The following is a 21,552-nucleotide window of genomic DNA, read 5'->3' on the forward strand; positions in this document are numbered from 1 at the left end:
TTCATAATTCTTGATTTAAAATATCAACCAATCAATTGTGATAATCATTGCAAAAATAGTTAAAATACGCCCATTAAGAAATCAATTATCGTAACGGTCGATACTCTTTCGCTCGTTAGCGTCCATTTTTTGGTGGAAATTCTCTAATTGGTATACAATAGAATTGTGTACATGTAGGTGAAAGTACCGCTATCAAAACTTCGCTAGTTGACATCAGTGCTAATTTGAAATAGGGGTCCTTTGTTGACAGTTTGCAACTATCACAACAACTGTCAACTAATTGATTGAGGTCAATTGTGTACACAGTGGGGATTAAGGGGCCGTAAATTGTCCTCTTGGCAACTAACCAGGTCTGATATTTTGTCTGTAAATCGTGTATTTGGTGATTTTTATAGATTTTTTTCATTTTTTTCCCGAGTACTCGAGTAGTGATTTGGTACTCGAGTACTCTGACGTTCGATCGAGTACTCGAGTACTCGGGTACTCGTTGCCATCCCTAATAAAAAGCCTTTTGTCTTTGAAAAAAAAAACAAGCTAAAAACTCATCCTTTTTTCTCAAGTAACCTTGTTACAATTCAAGCATAAATCATAGACTGACTTTGTTTTTTATAATGAGGAAAATGTAACATAACACATTATCCTAATTGGTCTGTACATACCGAAAAAAGGGTCTATGAAGGAGTAGCTTGAAGACAAATGGAGACGAAATCTGAAATTAAAATAAGTGGTACAGAAACTGATGCCTATTACTATGGTTTCAAGGCAACTAGAAGGTGTTTTTTTGTCATTTAATGTGTTATGATACAAATTTAACATGAATGTTGTTTTTGTTTTAAATACAAATTTGGGAACAGACATTAAGTGTGCTAACATTTTTGTTTAATAACCTGAATACAAGACAAACAAAACCATTAGGTTAATGCACTATAATGTGGGGTATCAATTTACACCAAAAATACCAAGCATGAATTTTCCTAAAAGATCTTATAGAAGTTCCAATTTTAGACGAAATGATTTTTTAATGATAAGCCATAAGAGACTGTGGAATAATTAAATTCAAAGGCCCTGAGAAAACTCTTAAAGCTGCACTCTCACAGATTAACAATTTTGAGTTATATTTTAGTACTTGTCTCAGAATCAGCTGATTTTGGCATCAATGCCGTCAATTCAGTCATAAAAGATAACTCACTAAAGAACAGATCTCATTTGTTGGAAAACTGCCAAAAAAATCATTTTTCTTAAAGCATTAGTAACGCATTTAGCCATAAACATCATTTTTTGTGAAAATGCATGGTAACCAGTGATATAAGACTGCTGACAAAAAATCAGATCGCAGATTGAAAAATTGGTGTGTTATGCATTTTTATTATAAGTGTTAGTAATGCTTTTAGCCATAAAACATAAACTTTCAAACAAAAATTGATAAACTGCAAACTGATCTTTTGTCAGCAGTCTTATATCACTGGTTTCCAGACATTTAAACAAAAATTGGCTCATTCTAAGAAAAAAAAAATATTGTCAAAACGGTCCATCTGTGAGAATGCAGCTTTGAAACGATATCATACAATTATAATGCTAAAATAAGAATTTAAAACAACCAGAATTTATATACTTCTCTTTTTCATAAGCCATACAAGATTTAAATGATTCTCTCAGTTGGGACAAAAAATTAACAAGAGATGTTTGTCAAACATTATGCCCCCACTGAGCACCATGTTGTCAGGATTATATGGACAATTGAATGAAATATGCATGGACCGAAATGACAGCTGATTTGTCACTGACATTGGATGCCGTTGAGGCAGTTTTAAGATTTTGACCATTCAAAGTGTGAGGATAGAGTGTGTTATGACCATGACCTTTGACTCTATGACCTCAAAATCCAGAGTCATCAGCTGGTCACCAGAAACCTAAATGTCAAGTTCGAGGGCCATGGGTGCAGGCATTGTCAAGTTATCACACAGACAAGCTTTTTCCGCTCAAGGTCACTGTGGGCCCGATGACCACTAAATTCATAAGGGGTCATCTACAGGTCAGACACAACTCCAAGTCAAGTTTGAGGGCCATGGGTGCAGGCATTGTCGAGTTATCACTCGAAATATTTTCGCTGTGAACTTGACCTTTGACCCAATGACTCCTAAAATCAATAAGGGTCATCTCCTGGTCAGGACCAACTTCCATGTCAAGTTTGATGATCATAGGTTCAGGCATTATTGAGATATCACTGGAAGATTTGTTAACTTTTTTGCGTTAAAGGTAACTGTGACCTTGACCTTGGCCCGATGACCCCCAATGTCAGGAGGGGTCATCTACTGGTCAGGCCCAACCTTCATGTCAAGTTTGATGACCATAGGTCCAGGAATTGTTGAGTTTGCTTTCAAGGTCACTGTGAGCTTGACCTTTTACCCCCTAAAATCAATAGGGGTCATCTACTGGTCAGGCCCAACCTCTAAGTCAAGTTTGAGGGCCATGGGTGCAGGCATTGTTGAGTTATCACTCGGACAACTTTTTATCATTCAAGGTCAATGTGACCTTGAGCTTTAGCCTGATGACCCTCAAAAACAATGGGGGTCATCTACTGGTCAGGCCCAACTTCCATATCAAGTTCGATGACCACAGGTGTAGGCATTGTTGAGTTATCACTCGGACAAGCTTTAAAATTATTTAACCATTAAAAAGTCACTGTGACCTTGAACTTTGACCCAATGAGCCCTATATAGGGGTCATCTACTGGTCAGGCCCAACCTTCATGTCAAGTTTGATGACCATACATCCAGGAAATGTTGAGTTATTACTCGGACAAGCTTTGGTCTACCAACGGATCGACCGACCGACCTACCGACCGACATGTGTAAAGCAATATACCCCTCTTCTTCGAAGGGGGGCATAATAATTATCAAGATATTCAAGGGCCCCTTTTGGGCTGATTAGACCACAAGTTCTAACACTACATTACTGACTTGATATGGCATATTGGCGACACACACATCAAAGAAGGGTAACTCTGTCTTGATTACATCGCCAACTATCACGTGGAGTTTAGTCTGATATGGCCTGAAAAGGAAACACTTCAGATATGACTGGCAGCCATAAAGTCAAGTGTAAAAAGTAATGCAATTATATTTTTCCACAAATGTCTCCAAAAGATGGCAGGATAATACCGGTAGGTAGGGAAAAACATTTTTGTTTTAACATTGGTCATCAATTCCAACCTATCCTGGATCATTTCCCAGTGGCCTTGAAATAATGTTTAACATAGTTATTACTGTTGTTTTTTTTCATTCTGCTTATATACAGTCAAACCCCGTTGGGGAAAATACCAAGCAGAAATGTTTAACTTTAGTATAAAGAAATCAGTTCTTTACATCTAGTTCAAGCCAACGAGGAATTCAAGCCAAGCAAGCCAAGGGGAATCAAATGCACTTGAATGTGCATTTTAACAAGGAGCATCAAAAAACTAACTCAAAATGGACATATAACAGTGTTTTTTTTCTGACTGATTTGAGGCAGAAATTTTTTGCCATACTTTTTTCTCAGCTGTGAAAATTCCAATTTCTTGTTTTGAAAAAGAAAAACAGATTATTCTTTAATATACTAGAACTCCGCGAGTCGGATGTGTCGCCTGACAAATTATTTACTGTCGACATTATAGCTGTTAGATTGGCATTTTATTCATTTATAGACAATGACGTTGCCATTTAACTTTCAATTGTAGGTGGCATTTGAACCTTCAATCAGATATACCTACGGAATAAGTTTCAGGTTGAAACCTCCTATAGTTTACGAGATATGCCACGGACAAAACCTAAGCATGAAAATTAACAAAGGGCAATAACTCTAAAAATATGGCAGCATGAGTAACGGTTCTTGTGCACTGCACTTGCCCTCAATGAGATCTATCTAGCTATGAAGTTTCAAGTGGATACCTCTTATATTCTTCAAGATATGCCCCGGACAAAACTTTAAGCATGAAAATTAACAAAGGGCAATAACTTTAAAACTAAGAAAGCAAGAGTTACTGTTATTGTGCACTGCACTTGCCCTCAATAAGATATATCTAGCTATGAAGTTTCATGTTGATACCTCTTATATTCTTCAAGATATGCCCCAGACAAAACTTTAAGCATGAAAAATAACAAAGGGCAATAACTTTAAAACTAAGAAAGCAAGAGTTACTGGTATTGTGCACTGCACTTGCCCTCCATGAGATCTATCTACATATGAAGTTTCAAGTTGATAACTCTTATATTCTACAAGATATGCCCCGGACAAAACTTTAAGCATGAAAAATAACAAAGGGCAATAACTTGAAAAATATGGAAGCAAGAGTAACAGTTCTTGTGCACTGCACTTGCCCTCAATTAGATCTATCTACATATGAAGTTTCAAGTTGATACCACTAATAGTTTAGGAGATATACCCCGGACAAGCGAAAATGGGACGCGGACGCCGCCACCGCCGCCGACACCGCCGCCGAAAGTAACCCCTATATGTCGTCTTTTCAGGCGACACAAAAATGGACCCTCAAACCATTTGTGTATGAAAGTTGGGATGTTACTCTTAAAAAAACAACTAACTTTATCATATTAGTTTATCGTTTCTGTCCATTTTCTAAAGCATTCTCGTTCATTTTCGAGCAAAACTGGAATTCTAAATTTCAGTCAGTGACACATTTTTTTTTCCAATCTGAAAGGCCCAAAGTGGTGAAAAAGAAACATTGTAGAAGAAATTCTTGCACTACAAAAACTCAAGCAGTAAAAATAGTGTTGGTCCATTAGCTAGTAAAAGCTTTTTTGTTAACGCCTTTTTGTACAAAACCTTTAATAATTACCGATGGAAAATGGTTATATTTGTTTAGAAAATTGTCACATGTCTTAGAATTAGTCCTACTTTTAAGTACTGAAAACCTTAAAATCTTTAGTAATTTAGAACAGTGATCTTAACAAAGAATCAAGCTAATTAACTAAAAGGTTTTCTGCACTCTCACAGATTTACTATTTTGACATTCTTTGTCTTGGAATGAGCCAATTTTTACGTTAATATATGCAAACCAGTGATATAAGACTGCTGACAAAAGATCAAATCGCAGATTTCCATACGAAAGTTAATAAAAGCATAACTAACGGTTTTAAAAAAGTGCTTAAAACATCAATTTTGAACTGAAATATGAAAATTATGCAATTATGCAATCTTATATTTGTCAGCAGTCTTATATCACTGGTTTGCAGATATTTACGCAAAAAATGGCTTGCTTCATTTACAAAAAATAAAAAAAGTTGTCAAAACGTTCAATCTGTGGGAGTGCAGCTTTTAAATCTAATCAGCAAAACATCCATTTATACTAAAAATAATATATTTTACTAACTTAAATAATGCACTTAAATGCAATATTGTTGTTTATAACAGTCTGTGTCTCAAGACGGTCATTTTCAGTAATTTAAAGAGGGGTTTTTGACTTTTGTTTCTAATTTTGTATAACCAGACGGTAAGGCATTAATTTCTTCTTTTTTTTCAGACATGATACAAAAGTGAGACAGAAAATATGCATTACCCTTCCCATAAAAGATGCAAATAATCGGCAAAATAGCAGGGAAGATTTTTACCATATTTATCTCTATCATTAAGTATAATGTTTCATTATTATTTGGGCGTTTTGCAACGTTTGAGTACTCGATCATAACTGTCAATAATTAAGTGGGTTGTTTTTTACCCTTTCTTTTTATACATACAAGACAAGCGTATGACTAATTCTTACTATTATGTTCAAATAACTTTGGAAATTTGTCTTCCATTTTCAAAACCTTTTAAAACAAAATCTTTTCCCTTAGTATTGGATGTTTCTAACTCTATTCAATTTGATGAACTCGCAATGAACAATTTAGCTATACTAAAATTAATGTGAGAATCACACACTTGAAATGATTTCAAAGTGTTAGGTGGGTTATGCTGTTACAGGATTGAATTAAAGTTATAAATGGTTTGGGGTCTAATTTTTTTATATAAACATAAAATTGGGATTTTATTTTCACATAAATTTGGAAAAAATATATGTTTGAGCATTGGAAATGGGCACAAATTTTGACCCCAAATTGGTTAAAAAAACAAACACTGGAAGGCACGTAAAAACCTTTATATAACAAAGGCTGACCTCATATTGCATCTAAATATCTTCGTCAATTAATAATGGGATCATTCCCTTGGAGCAGTCAGCACAACAAAAGTTCATCTGTGGCTTAAACAATAGCTTTCTCTGTATCTCACATTTGTCTTTACAGTAGTGCCTTACCAGTAACATTTATCATCCTCCAATCACTTTTAAGTTTTTGAAAATGTTCAATGAATTAAACCACAGAGTATGATACATTAATTTTAAAATAAAAGAAAATTGATTAAATCACTTCTGTTTTATCAAGCAGATTTTCAGTCTAGATAAAGAAACATTAGTTTATTAAATAAGTTTGTAATGCAATATACATACGTTCCAAGAACTCTTTTCTGCAACTCCGCCACAAGTCTAGGGTCAATTTCACATGCGTTTACCTGAAAAATTTTTATCAAGGTGATGTTAAAAATATTCTCAAAATATTAGGCCTTAAAAAATTGTTTCAGATTCCCATTTGTAACAATATGTATCTATGAATATTATACCCATGATTGCAACATATTTTTTATTTTAATTATTAAGGTCAAGAAATTTTTTTTTTTTTTTTTTTATAAAAAATGTTGGCATCAACTTATATTGCGTGCCTTTAAGACAACAACATCTCAAGAGAAATACCCTTGGATGACCTGGCTCTTCTATATATATCCCGGTATACATCGTTTCAACTGTTGGTTAAATCTATTTGTAGATTGTTTGAAAGTCATATAGGGCTATTCCATTTAAACCCCGGGGGGAAGGCACTTTTAAAATATACCACCCCCTACAGAAGCAAATTAACCCGTTTGGGGTCCAAATTAGCAAAAAGACATCCACCCATATACTGTTTAAATAAGTGCCTCCCACCCCCCTGTGGGTCATATGTTTTACTGGAATAGCCCTTAGTTAAGGTAATATTAGGAATGTCCACTTATAAAAAATGTCTGGATAAATCAGCTATGAGGGCCTATGTGTCAGTGATAGGTAAAATACAGCTAGTCTATCAGACTGTACTTAGTTTCTGCAACAACAGGGATTTATCTCTTTAATAAAGACATGCACAGGACAGATACAAACTTAAACATGAATAAAATGTCAATATGGGTGATATGTTTTCCTTCTTCCATAAATGAAATACTATTTGAAAGTAAACCCTGATAAAGAGTCAAGAAGTGCATACGCACTTACAGTCTACTGTTGCCAAAGTGCATTAATATTGCAGTTTTTGCAAAAATTTGTGTCAATAAATTTTGTCCTATATCTATGTAATGGTAAGAAACCCCACAATGCAATGAAACCATATTTTTTATATTTGTGCAAAGAGAGGTTTGGGTAAATTAAATGACGGATGAGAGATCAAGTGGAGAAGGGAAACTCTATAAGGTTTATATGCTTCCCTCAGTTAAAACAAGAGCACTTTTGTGCAAACTCTAGTGTGTGAATGTTTTTTTGGCCAAAGACCCAATATGCAAGTAATTTTGACCAAAGACCTTTAAGTGTGACCTTGACCTTTCATGTAAAGACATGAGTGGTGCTGGCAACACACAGTCTTTCCATGGTGAAAATGCATGCTGTGTCCCAAAATGTTAAGAATTAAACTATATGTAGAACCAAGTAACAGTCTAGACAAGAACAAATTTTTGAGCCATGACCTTTAAGTGTGACCTTGACCTTTAATGTAAAGACATGCTGGCAACACACAGTCTTTCCATGGTGAAAATGCATGCTATGTCCCAAAATGTTAAGAATTAAACTATATGTAGAACCAAGTAACAGTCTAGACAAGAACAAATTTTTGAGCCATGACCTTTAAGTGTGACCTTTACCTCTAACCTAATGACATGAGTGGGGAGCATTTGTGCCAAGTTCCATTTAAATCCTCCAATGCATGGTTAGAACTCGACCAGCTCGAACAAACCAAAATACAAGGAAAATTTATCCTAAAACTAAAATGTGACCGTGGACTTTTCACCTAGTTTTATGGAATCGACACAATGTCTTATCATGGTGAACATTTGTGCAAAATTATTTCAAAATCTTCTACAGCATGGCCGCATCACAGCAAGGACATTATCCAAAATACAAAGATTTTATGACAAAAGAACTTTTAAGACATATGCCTTAAGCGCAACCTTGACCTTTGACCTACAAACATTGGTCTTGCATGTAACATATTTTCTAGTCCTGGTGAATATCTGTGCCATTTTTTTTAAATCCCCACAATGTATGACAAAGTTGCAGCCTGGACAAGCCAAAATATGAAGCATTTTGACCAATGACCTTTATGTGGGACGTTGAATTTTGTCGCACAGACCACAATCTTAAACTCATTGTACTGTATTAATATATAAATGGAAAACCTTTATGCCAAGCTATTCAAAATCTCAAGTTGCAGCCAATGCCCGTCCACCCACTGACATACCATGGCATGACATTTCCATTGGAAAAACTGCCAATTTTGCTATGCAATATGAGATTTTGGTCTGGCAAATGCAGACAGCCTGTTGCCATGCAAGAATTCACCAACTTTAGTGTTAAAAAGGTGTACAGAATGTATTAATTCATACAAATACAAACATTTTATCATTAAACATTATCAACCTTCTTCACTTTCTCCAACAGTTTCACAGTCATGTTTCCCGTTCCAGGACCGATTTCCAGCACAACATCTGTTGGACGGAGGGCAGCCTGTAAAAAAACATTGGTTTTAAAACAGACTGTAGCAAAATAAAGTGCACTTATGCCTCCATCAGTTTCAATTTATACTCTGTTCCAGGATTTTTTAAATATAAGCAAGAAATATAACTGTAATGGCATGTTCAGCACGGTGTTTAAATGTCTTAAATTACATGGGTTAGACTACCAGGGTTACAGTACATGAACATGACTGTTTTCATGTTACGGCCATGATTTATAGCGTTTACAACCATAAATGAACATGACATTGTCTGCGTATCTGTACCTTCTCAATCATACTGTTGACAACCAATGGATTCTTCAGAATGTGCTGCCCAAACTCCTTGTTGAAGTTAATACCTTTAAAACAAAAAAAATAGAAATTAAATATACATAACTGCATGCAAGAACCAAGTTGCAAAGCAAGCGAAATGCACAAAATTATACCACAGACATGCCCGTGATCAATAACTAGTCATGCTCTCGATCATTAACTATGTTGCTTTTGTGTTTTTCCCAGATTGATGAGTAGTTGCTGGCCTTCCATAGCCTAAATTAGTCTAAACAAATGACATTATTTTTCATATTTTATTGAGATATTTAACCACAATTTAACTCTATGTCCAACAGCTTAAGGACAGATACAGTACAATGAGTTAGATCCACTTAGGCCTAAAAAAAATGTTTGGTTAGGGTTACATCCTTTTCAAAAATAGGTAGGGTAGGTAGGCTTTTTTTATTTTTTTTATTTTTTTTTTTTATTAGGCTTTATATAAGAATATCATTTTCATCATTGGAGAATGGTGTTAAAGTTATCTTCTGTATAAGCCTTTAAGATTTAAACTACATATTGAAAAGCAATTGAAAAAAAAAACGAAAAAAAATTATTTTTTTTTTTAGTTTTTCATTTTTTTTTCAAACTGACTATAAAAACGGTAGGGTCGGCACCTATTCCATAGGTATGGTCGGGTAACCCGAACCAAAGGTATTTTTTTTTTTAGGCCTTACTGTTTTCAACTATGGAATTTCATTAACGCGGCCAACACAATGAATTTATCTAGTGCCCGGGTTCTGCAGAGTTTTAGGCTCTCAGAGGGTGATAAGCCAACCTAAGAATTACGAACGCGGTGTTCCTAAGAGGGGTTTACTCCACAAAACAATGTGGACACTTGCTGAAATCTAGGCTAAAATAAGTTTTGTTTGAATAAAAATTACAATCCATTATGATGGCTACTGTATATTGCTGTTATTGTTCATTCTCTGCCCTTTTTATTTATTTTTCAGATCCACTTCTGGGAAGATATTTGATAAACTTTAAAACATTATGAAGTTAATTAGAAAAAAATGCAGTTTTATTTACCCATGATGATGAATTCAGAATGTGACTTTTGCTCTTGTTGACAATATTTGATTATAATATCATGACTGAATAATTGCATTTTGAAGTTAATTAGAAAAAAATGCAGTTTATTTACCCATGAATTCAGAATGTGACTTTTGCTCTTGTTGACAATATTTGATTATAATATCATGACTGAATAATTCCATTTTATTTTGATAAAGCATAAACATTTATACATTTAATACAAAGCAGGCTATGTTACTATTTAATGTTTTGGGAAAATCACATTTGAAAGTGACTGGGGTATAACATGGGTTCAACGTTCACAGCGCATCATGAGGTTAAAGGGTTTTTTGCCTCATTTTCTGTGGAAATTTCCCCAAAAGGACACTAGTTATTTTAACTCACCAATAATAAAGATAATATAATTATATGCCACATTGCAGTGATCAGGGTCTTGAAGTCAGTGGTCATGGTTCAGAATTGGGTAAAAAGTTGGCTGTTTTACGATGAAATACAAACAGGCAATATGTCAACAGGGCTCTTCAGAGGGGGCGATTTGGGCGAAGTGGTTGCATAAAATTTTGTGACTTCGCCAATTTGTAACATAAAAGTGATATTGACTTCCACATCTTTTAGCAAATTATTTATCTGTCAATCAGCGAGCACTACATATAAACATGTAGGCCACTGTTCCAGCAGTCATAACTGTAAGCCATTTAGGCCTAAAAAAAAAAAATACATTTGGTTCGGGTTACCCGACCCTACCTACGGAATAGGCGCCGACCCTACTGTTTTTATAGTCAGTTTGAAAAAAAAATGAAAAACTAAAAAAAAAAAAAAAAAAAAAAAATTTCGCTTTTTTTTTTATTGCTTTTCAATATGTAGTTTAAACCTTAAATGCTTATACAGAAGATAGCTTTAACACCATTCTCCAATGATGAAAATGATATTCTTATATAAAGCCTAATAAAAAAAAAATAAAAAAAAAAAAAGCCTACCTACCCTACCTATTTTTGAAAAGGATGTAACCCTAACCAAACAATTTTTTTTTAGGCCTTATAATCAGTAATCACCAAATCCGATAATTGAGATGTCTATGTGCCATCACCCTCTAAGACATGACGAACAAAGATCATTGTAAAATTTTGCTTAAGTCTGATCAATATTTCTGAAATATTTAAAACACACACGCACAGAACTAAATAAGTAAATTAGTAATGTGAAATACTAAAAAGTTACTGCATTTCACTCGCTTCATTTTGCTTAAGTCTGATCAATATTTCTGAAATATTTAAAACACACACGCACAGAACTAAATAAGTAAATTAGTAATGTGAAATACTAAAAAGTCACTGCATTACACTCGCTTCAAAGGTGTTCTTCTGTTTGGTATACCTTGTTTTTGTATATCGCCATGTTGTCTTGACTTTTTTTGCACCCTTTCTTTCGGCATTTTGGCTGAAATTGTCAAAAAGAAAAAAAGAAATTCGTGACAGTTCTCACATGTGTTTTCACAACAACGTCTGGACGCTTTCACCTGAACTGTTTTAATGAACGTTTACTTTGACCAAGCTTCCATGTGATAAGTTTTCGCACAGACGATTGTATTTTAGCTGGGCTAAAAACAACATGTAAAAGTAAGCGTTCGGGTGATCATGACAACTTCCGGATTGTTTTCCACATCACTAATGCAAAGAAAACAAAATATAAATTTCGTCTTTCCCATAGTATGCCAGCATAAATAAGTGATTGTAGTAGTTTATAATCGCCACAAGACTTCCAAGATGTTTTCCGATTTAATTTTATTCGGGTAAATGCTGATTTCTTTGAAATAAATGTTGATTTTTGTTCCTAAAGACAGTCAACAGTCATATACTGATATAGTGTCTGTCAACATTGTTGACAACACTGACAACAGCCTTGAACCGGTCCTGGTGGCTGGTTCATGTAGAGTGTATGGGTAAGAACCAGCTGTCGGCTAGCTCAGTTAATTAGAGCGCCATGTTACTGTTCTGGCAAATTACAGTGGTTTCGTCGACTCTCCAGTTCATCACACTTGTTCTATATAGTAAATTGCCAAGATGTTTCGTCACACCTATTAGAGGTTTCATCAACTTAATTGTTTAGAACTATTTCACACATTTATGCTAAAACAAGTAGCTTAAACATTTGATTACCCAAACTGTTAATCTATATAAATTTGATAATAATTATGTAACCAATCAAGCAAATCTAATTGGTTAGCGCCTTGTGCTAAAGAGCTAAGCAAACAAATCAAGGTGTGAAATTCTTACCTGAGCCTGCAAAAATGACCGAGCCAAGCAAGCAAAACAAAGTCTGAAATTCTTACTTGGGACCGCAAAAATGACATTAAGACTGGAGAAATATCGACGTCAACCTCATTGGCATGATGTTACGCAAATGTAGTCTTGTACTGTGGGGGAAACCAGCTTGGTGACCACTAACAAAACTCATATATATATGCCAAGGCCTTGAATTGATCCCAAGCAAGAGAGTGCCATAACCACTGCGCTAACTGTACAACCTGGGTTATGAAGCAGAACAGATTACTTTTCCAGCACTCTTTTTTATACTGATCAGCTGGGACCATTATTATATTGATTTTGTTATGGCCTAGTCAGACCAAGAATTAAACCTAGGACCTCCCGCATCTAAAGAAGGCACTAACCATTGAGCTACACAGTCATGTATCTGAGTGGTCTTGACTCAAGAATGCTTGCATCTCTCTTACAACTCCCTCAGAAAACAGGTTTTACCATTTAACAAAGAAATGTTTTATGAATTAAATGCAAAGTACAATGCATCATAATATACATTTGTTTTTCTTGTATTAAATTCTGTTTTAATTTTTTCAGTACTCTGCTTGTGAATGCTGGAGCAATTCTGAACTTTAAATTGTAAGTCGATTTTGCTTATTGAAAGTCTAAAGTAATTTTTTCAATATACATCATGTAGTATTATATTGTTTGTCAGTTAGTTTTATCACTTTTAGCTTGACTATTTGAAGAATAAGGATTCGTGGCAAGATGCAATCTTTAGTCATATCTTATTAACCATTGATTAAATTGACTTGATACTGATACTCATATAGTTGTTAAAAGCCATTAGACAAGTCAGTTATAGACTACCTTATATGATCCTAAGTACCGGTACAAATTATAGCATTTGATTGACTGAAGAATTTTGGTTAATTTAAGTTTTAGAGCAAGTTGGAAAATGTTACTCATATCTCAAATACCATTGGTTCAATTGACTTCAGACTTTGCATAGCTAACAGTACATAAATAACTACACTGTATATTTTTTTCTTATTCAGATGATACTAGTTGGTTTGATTGTAATTATTAATTACTTTCTGAACAAAAAATCCTAAATATATACATGCTTCACCCTTGTGGTAATTGTCTTCAGTAGTTCCCGTCTTTCAAGAGAGTTTTAAAACCTCTTGTATTATTTACACTGTAAAAGTCGCTGTAGCAAGGCTTTATATTAAAACTTCTTTCAGGAAAAAAGGGAGAGAGCAGCAGGGTTTTGATGCCAATGTTGAACCAAGTGTTGGTAAGTCCAGTTTTAATACATGTTGGCTGTAGCTTTTTGAAAAACCAAAGCATAATCATCTTATTGTCAGCAGTGTACTACAAATGTCGGGTGAAATATTTCTTATTAAATTCAATGATGTATAAATTAAAGTGTATACAAGCCTAAGAATACAAATTAGGTTAATCATGTAGGTCAGACCTTATCAATATCAAATGAGGAGCAGTTACAGTTTATTTCAGCCAAGTGCAAGATAAGGCCCAAATTTGGGAGTAAGCAAGTGTTATCAATATAAGCGCAAACAGTCGTAGTGTGTATATACTTTAACAAGATCAATCTAAATCATATCTAGCGGTACTCAAGAACTGCTTTATTTTGTTTGATTATATTGCGTGTTTGTGTGTCTGATTCCAGGAGACAAAGTTCGGGAGTTCTTGCTGAGTCTACGATACTTCAGAATATTCATAGCACTGTGGAATATCTTCATCATGTTTTGTATGCTGGTGTAAGTTGTGTTTTTAGCTTTTCTATTTATTCTAAGCATTGGTGTTGTCTTTGGTGTCATGCAAAAAAACCTCCATGGTCATAGCTCAAAATTCTTTCTTGACCTTTACATGAAACTTGGTACATATCCTTTCGACTCCGGTTCAGTCTTTAAAATTATTGTAACTTTAATAATAAAATGTATACATTTTTATGCCCCCGAAGGTGGGCATATTAAAATCGCACCGTCCGTCCGTCTGTCCGTCCGTCCGTGTGTCCGGCTCAATAACTCGTGTCCGGGCTGTAACTTTCCCTTGTATGGACAGATTTTAAAATAACTTGCCACATGTTTTCCACATACCAAGACGACGTGTCGTGTGCATGACCCGTGCCCCTACCTCAAAGGTCAAGGTCACACTTAGTCTTTATTCACAATGGAGTGCTGCATTTAGGACAAAGAGTATAGGTTGTCGTGTCCGGGCTGTAACTTTCCCTTGTATTGACAGATTTTAAAATAACTTGCCACATGTGTTCCACATACCAAGACGACGTGTCGCGTGCAAGACCCGTGTCCCTACCTCAAAGGTCAAGGTCACACTTAGTCTTTATTCACAATGGAGTGCTGCATATAGGACATAGAGTATAGGTTGTCGTGTCCGAGCTGTAACTTTCCCTTGTATGGACATATTTTAAAATAACTTGCCACATGTGTTCCACATACCAAGACGACGTGTCGCGTGCAAGACCCGTGCCCCTACCTCAAAGGTCAAGGTCACACTTAGTCTTTATTCACAATGGAGTGCTGCATATAGGACATAGAGTATAGGTTGTCGTGTCCGGGCTGTAACTTTCCCTTGTATGGACATATTTTAAAATAACTTGCCACATGTGTTCCACATACCAAGATGACGTGTCGCGTGCAAGACCCGTGTCCCTACCTCTAAGGTCAAGGTCACACTTAGGTGTTTATTCACAACAGAGTGCTGCATATAAGGACATAGGGTATAAGTTGTCGTGTCCGGGCTGTAACTTTCCCTTGTATGGACAGATTTTAAAATAACTTGCCACATGTGTTCCACATACCAAGACGACGTGTCGCATGACAGACCCGTGTCCCTATCTCAAAGGTCAAGGTCACACTTGGGTGTTTATTCACAATGGAATGCTGCATATATAAGGACATAACAGTGTGGGTTGTCAACTATGGGTGGAATTTTTTATGTTTAGAGGCAATTTAAAATAACTTGCCATATGTATTTGACATGTAAAGGCAAGATCAACTTTTCATGTACTGACCTTGTTCATAAGTCAATGTCACAATCGGGGGCATTCGTCACATACTGTGACAGCTCTTGTTCTTTTTTCAAAAGCTGGACAATTGTTGAATTAATTGCCTTCAATGTTATTAAATATGTACAAATTATGTGAACAACATATGAAAAAATATGTGGCAGGAATTGTTTCCTGTCTTATGATTTTGAATAGGAAATGTAAGAAAATGCATTTTACCCAAAAATGGAAACTATATCCACCATGGCTTCTATGCAAAATGATTCCAGGGGGAGCTGAATCTTAAGCATTTTACAACGCACTCTCGGTTAACAGTCATCAAAATTAGACTTTTGGATGAACAAGCCCGAATTCTTATGCTATTGCTTCAGTCTTGGCATCAAAGTTTTGAACAAGCCCTGCTATATAAAATTCAGAATTTAAGCAAGCCCGAAAGACATTTTACCTGTGCAGGGCTTGCGGGCTTGTGCTAATTTCGACCACTGGGTTAAGATCAGCCAGGTTTTGAAAAGAGGAAAAATTCATACAGTTTTCAACTGTGTATGCTTTCTTTTCTAATATTGCCCTCCAATTGAGAAGAAAAACATGGGTTCGTTCCATTATTTTACGGGTGCTTAAAAGAAATTATATTAAAGCTTGCTGTGACAATAGGTTTATGGGTAACAAAGGGGCATAAATATTTATGGAGATGCACCCTTTGATCAACTTAAAAAAATCTTAATGTCGCAACCCATTGTTTTAATTTTATCATGGTCTGGTGTACATGTGTGTAATTATGCATTTAGCTCTGCTCTTAATAAGAACTGTCAATCAGGCGTGTAATACTTTTGTTCCAGCTAACTTTATTTTCTAATTTGATTAACTAACTATTACTTTAGTGTTACTTATTCATGTCCGTTCTGATGATAAATATATATATTTTGTCATTTCAGATTTTTTGGCCATTAGATGGACAATTTGGACAACATTTAATTTTATCACCTTAGTAGCAAACAATCCTACAACATGTCACAGAAGAAAATATATCTAGATTACAATGCAACCACTCCTCTGGAATCGGAGGTCATAACAACCATAACAGAAGCCTTAACCGATGCTTGGGGAAACCCGAGTAGCTCTCACAATACTGGCAAAACAGCTAAGGGGATTATTGACCAGGCGAGGTCAGATGTGGCCTCATTGATCGGCACAAAGTCATCAGATGTTGTTTTTACATCAGGTGGTACTGAGGCTGATAACATGATTATTATGACAGTTGTAAAACATTTTAATAAAGAAAAGATGAAAAACGTGACAGAAAAAAATGTGGATCAAAGTTTGACTGGCTATATAAATACAGAAAGTAGCAAAAAAAGACACCATTTGGGTGAACATGGTTGTAAAATTGGAAGTTGTGATACAGATGAAGAAAAATATGAGCTTCCTCACATCATTTCGTCTCGTATGGAGCATCCAGCAGTAAACGTTTTCTTGGAACATTTAAAAGACACCGCACAAGCAGTGGTTACTTATGCCAGCCTGTCTCCTCTAACAGGAAGATTGGAGGTGGAAAATGTACTGCATGAAATTAAACCGAATACCATCTTAGTCACTGTAATGCTTGCGAATAATGAGACTGGTATAATTCAACCCGTGAAGGAAATTTGTGATGCTGTAAGAAACATTAAAAGAGGGAATGGTGAAACGAAAAAGATATTTGTTCATACTGATGCTGCACAGGCATTGGGTAAAGTTCCAGTGGATGTGGCAACACTAGGGGTTGATTACTTGACAGTTGTAGGGCATAAGTATTATGGACCAAGAATAGGAGCAGTGTATGCAAAGGATTTGGAAAATAGGGAAACCCCGCTGTATCCATTCTTCTTTGGTGGAGGGCAGGAAAGGAACTTTAGACCTGGCACGGAAAATACTGGAATGATAGCGGGTTTGGGTAAAGCTAGTGAAATAGCTTTCAAAAATATTGTGAAGTTTGAAACTGATATGAGTAAGTGTAGGGATTATCTAGAGGAAAAGCTAGTGGAGGCCTTTGGCAAAAGGGTTCATTTTAATGGGAAATTTGCTCAAAGCGAAAGGCTTCCAAACACATGTAATGTTTCTATCCTTGGGAATAACTGCGAAGGTCATAAAGTGTTGGCTAAGTGTAAGGTGTTACAAGCAAGTGTTGGTGCAGCATGTCATGCCCAGAATAAACCATCAGCCATACTTTTAGCTGTAGGAGTTCCAGAAGACATTGCTAGACATGCTCTACGTTTGTCAGTTGGACGATACACAACAATAGAAGACATTGATTTGGTTGTTGAAGATTTGAAACAAGCAGTTCAAATGTTGGCAGATGAAGCTTAGACTTATGTGCATGAATTCCATTTACTTACATTAATATATCAGATTTTACTGTGAAAGTTTCACATAACAATTGCACATTAGATCAGCATGATAGTTAGGCGACTGTGTACATGTATATATTTCAATTTTTATTCTTCTGGGTGATATGTTTGCTATTATAGATCATGTAAATGGTACAAAATGTTTTTGATGGGATTTTGTTATATTATTATGGCATGTTGTTTCATGATAATTTGTTATTAATGTATTTGGTATTGATATACATGTATTTGGCTGTACACAATAAATGTTTAAGATATGTGTACCATGTTGAATGATATATTTTAGCAAATATTCTTTGTAAGATTTGGTTTAAATACGATTTGTCTTATAGAAATATTTAGATTTGTTTTCTCAATCTACATTAGTTTTGCTTAATTATGCCCACTTTGCTTTGCACATGTTGGATGTTGGTAGGTCGGTAGACCAAAGCATGTGCGAGTGATTACACAATGCCAGGACCTATGGTCCTCAAAATGGATTTGGAGGTTAGGTGTGACCAGTAAATGACCCCTATTGATTTTGAGGTCATCGGCTCAAAGGTCAAGGTCACTGTGAGTTTGTCTTGGGTGATAACTTGACAATTGCCTGGACCTATGGTCCTCAAACTTGACTTGGAGGTTGGATGTGCCCAGTAAATAAACCCTACTGGTTTTGATGGCATCAGGTCAAGGTCTAGTGACTGAACCAAAAATCTTCTTTGGGTGACAAGTCGCCAATACCTGGACCTATGATCCTCAAACTTGACATAGAGACTGGGCCTGACAAGTTGATGACCACTATTGATTTTGAAGTCATTTGGTCAATGTCACACTGACTTTAAAGCTGCACTCTCACAGATATAGCATTTTTACAACTTAATTTTATTTTTTGTCTTGGAATGAGCAAATTTTTGCGTAAATATCTGCAAACCAATGATATAAGATTGTTGACAAAAGATCAGATTGCAGACTTTCATATTTCCGTTCGAAAATTAATGTTTTATGGCTTAAACCGTTACTAACGGTTTAAGAAAAATGCATAAAACATCAATTTTTGAACCTAAATAAAAAAAAATCTGCGATCAAATTTTTTGTTAGCAGTCTTATATAACTGGTTTCCATGGATTTTCGCAAAAATTGGCTCGTTCCAAGACAAAAATTTAAAGAGTTGTCAATACGCTCAATCTGTGAGAGTGCAGCTTTAAATGTAAAAAGCTTGTCAGAGTTATGACTTGACAATGGCTGCACCCATGGCCCTCAAACTTTACATGAAGGTTTGGCGTGACCAGTAGATAACCCCTTTTGATTTTGAGGTCATCATGTCAAAGGTCAAGGTGACATTAATTGCAAAAACCTTGGCGGAGTGATAACTCGACATTGCTTGCACACATAACCTTAAAACTTGACATGAAGGTTATGAGTGTGACCAGTACATGACCCCTATTGATGTCGAGATCATTAGGTCAAGGTCATAGCAGCCTTGAATGCGAAAAGCTTGTCTGAGTGACAATGCCTGCACCCATGGACCTTAAATGTGACATGAAGAATGGGCGTGACCAGTAGAGGGGGTATATTACTATATTATATTATACAATTGATCTCGTGTTTCGCTGACTGTTCCCAAGGTGGTAATCCCAACATTTATTGATCAAGCTATTTGATCCTTAAATGTGACATGAAGAATGGGCGTGACCAGTAGAGGGGGTATATTACTATATTATATTATACAATTGATCTCGTGTTTCGCTGACTGTTCCCAAGGTGGTAATCCCAACATTTATTGATCAAGCTATTTGATGCACATTAGGTCTGTTTGCGGTGTTTGTACGATGAAGTCTCTTGGGTCCAAACCTTGTGCCTCTAAAAAGGGTTTATAATTGTATGTTGACTTCTGTCCCTGTAGTTTTCAGTGTATAATTGTATCAATAGTGAAGAATTCACGAACACCCTGCACTTGATGTGAGGCTTGAGAACCGTCACATTTTCGCACCATTCCTGAAGACACCACAACAACAGTTTTTATTGCTACAACTTTTTTATATTATTTTGTGCCCCTGATGGAGAGCATATTAAAATCAAAACTTCCGTCTGGTTTTCCACGTCCAGATTGTGACTTTGTCATGCAGGGAGGGATTTTTAAAATTATTTGGTACATGTGTTCGGTAAATACATATTTGTTGTGTACAGGACCCACATCACTAACTCAAAGGTCAAGATCACACAGGAATAAAATTGAGTGTCAGAATCAAACATAAGTATGATTTTTTTCTGTCAGATCAGCACCAGTTAAGAAAAACATAGGACAAACTAGCCCTTACATTGGATGTGATTAAAAAACCCACAACACGTTGTTGTTATAAAAAGTATGTACCAGTATGTTCCGAGTGAGAAGGCATCACTTCAGTTAATGTTCTCAATACTGCTTTTATACAGATGAAGTCAATACATGTACCTCAAACGCATTTAAGTAGATATAATTAAAAACAACCAAAGGGCAATAACTCTTAAAATACCATACGCGAAGGAATGTTTCTTTTGCACATCACTTCCACTCAATACATACAAAATGTGAATGAAGTTTGAAAATCAATACCTCAAAAACATATGGAGCTATGGAGAGAAGTAAACAAAAAAGCAGACAAAATCAAGGGCAATAAACTAAAAACAGCATATGCAAAATAATGTTTCATAGGTACAGCACTTTGCAATACAGTCAATTAGTGTATGAAGTTTGAAGTCTAAACCTAAAAAATCATGAAATCATGGAGCAAAGTAGATATGTCCCAGTAAACAAGAGTGTCAAGATGGCCCTATATCACTCACCCAGGTAAAACACTAATGGTGCTTTTAGAAAATTCTATAATTAAAGGCCAAGAACTCTTAGGTGATTACAGCCATATGACTAGTTATTGATCTCGTCGAAAGTATTATGCCCATACACATTCTGAAATTTGGAATTGATTGAACAAATGCTCGTAATATGTTCATTCTTTGAACGGGTCTATAAAAATAGGGCCATAGCATATGATATTCAAGTTAGAGCTATAAAACTTTCCACTTAAGAGCATATATATTGCTATTGTAAACTTTTAAGTTGATTTTTTCACGATTGTAAAACAATGATAAAAGGGTCACCAAAGGAACATTTCTGTGAAAACATTTTAAAATCCGGTCAATGGTTTCTGGAAGGATTTAAAGTTTTACATATAGACATATAGTAAAAACTGTGATTGTGTGTTTTTAATGGAAATCAAAATATATAGTGAAAAGAAGCAATGCCCCGAGGCGGCTTGTATTATTTTTTTACGCATTAACATTGGGTGAAGAAGAGTACCATCCAAGGAACATTCCTGTGAAATTTGGTTGAAATTGTCCCAGTGGTTTAGGAAGAGAAGTTGCTTAAAGGAATATGTTAATGACGGACGGAAGATGATGGACAATCACCCTCTCACAATAGCTCAAACTGAGCACTTTGTCTGAGCTAAAATACCATACACAAGTAATGGTTTTTTTGCACATCACTTCTACTCAACACAGTCAATATGTGTATGAAGTTTGAAGTCAATTCCTCAAAAACATGGAGTTATGGAGAGGAGTAAAAGATATTAGTGTAAAAATAATCAAAGGGCAAGAACTCTAAAAATAACATACTCGACATAATTTAGCACAGCACTTTTCCTCAACACAGTTAATATGTG

General features: G+C 35.5%; 2 protein-coding genes across 3 annotated transcripts in view; one reads left to right on the forward strand and one right to left on the reverse strand.

The window, feature by feature from the left end:
- The window catches only part of LOC128214831 (probable dimethyladenosine transferase), a 29,560-nt gene extending 17,871 nt beyond the window's left edge, over positions 1-11,689 (reverse strand). Inside the window, exons 1-6 of the mRNA XM_052921505.1 lie at positions 11,556-11,689; positions 9,102-9,175; positions 8,741-8,827; positions 6,479-6,540; positions 2,961-3,054; positions 660-709 (exon numbers count right to left, since the gene is read on the reverse strand). Of these exons, the coding sequence (XP_052777465.1) occupies positions 660-709; positions 2,961-3,054; positions 6,479-6,540; positions 8,741-8,827; positions 9,102-9,175; positions 11,556-11,613 (425 nt within the window). The 5' untranslated portion in view covers positions 11,614-11,689. The remainder of the gene's footprint in view (positions 1-659; positions 710-2,960; positions 3,055-6,478; positions 6,541-8,740; positions 8,828-9,101; positions 9,176-11,555) is intronic.
- A 129-nt stretch (positions 11,690-11,818) lies between these two features.
- Positions 11,819-18,136, forward strand: LOC128215575 (small integral membrane protein 7-like). 2 transcript variants are annotated; one of them, XM_052922264.1, is made up of 5 exons: positions 11,819-11,970; positions 13,037-13,078; positions 13,687-13,739; positions 14,133-14,223; positions 16,424-16,589. In XM_052922264.1, the coding sequence occupies exons 1-5, from the start codon at positions 11,945-11,947 to the stop codon at positions 16,437-16,439; spliced, it is 228 nt and encodes a 75-aa protein (XP_052778224.1). In that variant the 5' UTR covers positions 11,819-11,944; the 3' UTR covers positions 16,440-16,589. The 2 variants fall into 2 exon arrangements, with proteins under 2 accessions (XP_052778224.1, XP_052778223.1); XM_052922263.1 differs by lacking the exons at positions 11,819-11,970; positions 13,037-13,078; positions 13,687-13,739 and having other exon boundaries at positions 16,424-18,136.
- Positions 18,137-21,552: the final 3,416 nt, after the last annotated feature.

The sequence above is a fragment of the Mya arenaria genome, chromosome 13 (genome assembly GCF_026914265.1).
Source record: "Mya arenaria isolate MELC-2E11 chromosome 13, ASM2691426v1".
Classification (NCBI taxonomy): Eukaryota; Metazoa; Mollusca; class Bivalvia; order Myida; family Myidae; genus Mya; species Mya arenaria.

Coding starts and splice junctions, on each gene's coding strand:
- LOC128215575 (XM_052922263.1), top strand. CDS start 16,497: ATGTCACAGAAGAAAATATATCTAGATTACAATGCAACCACTCCTCTG.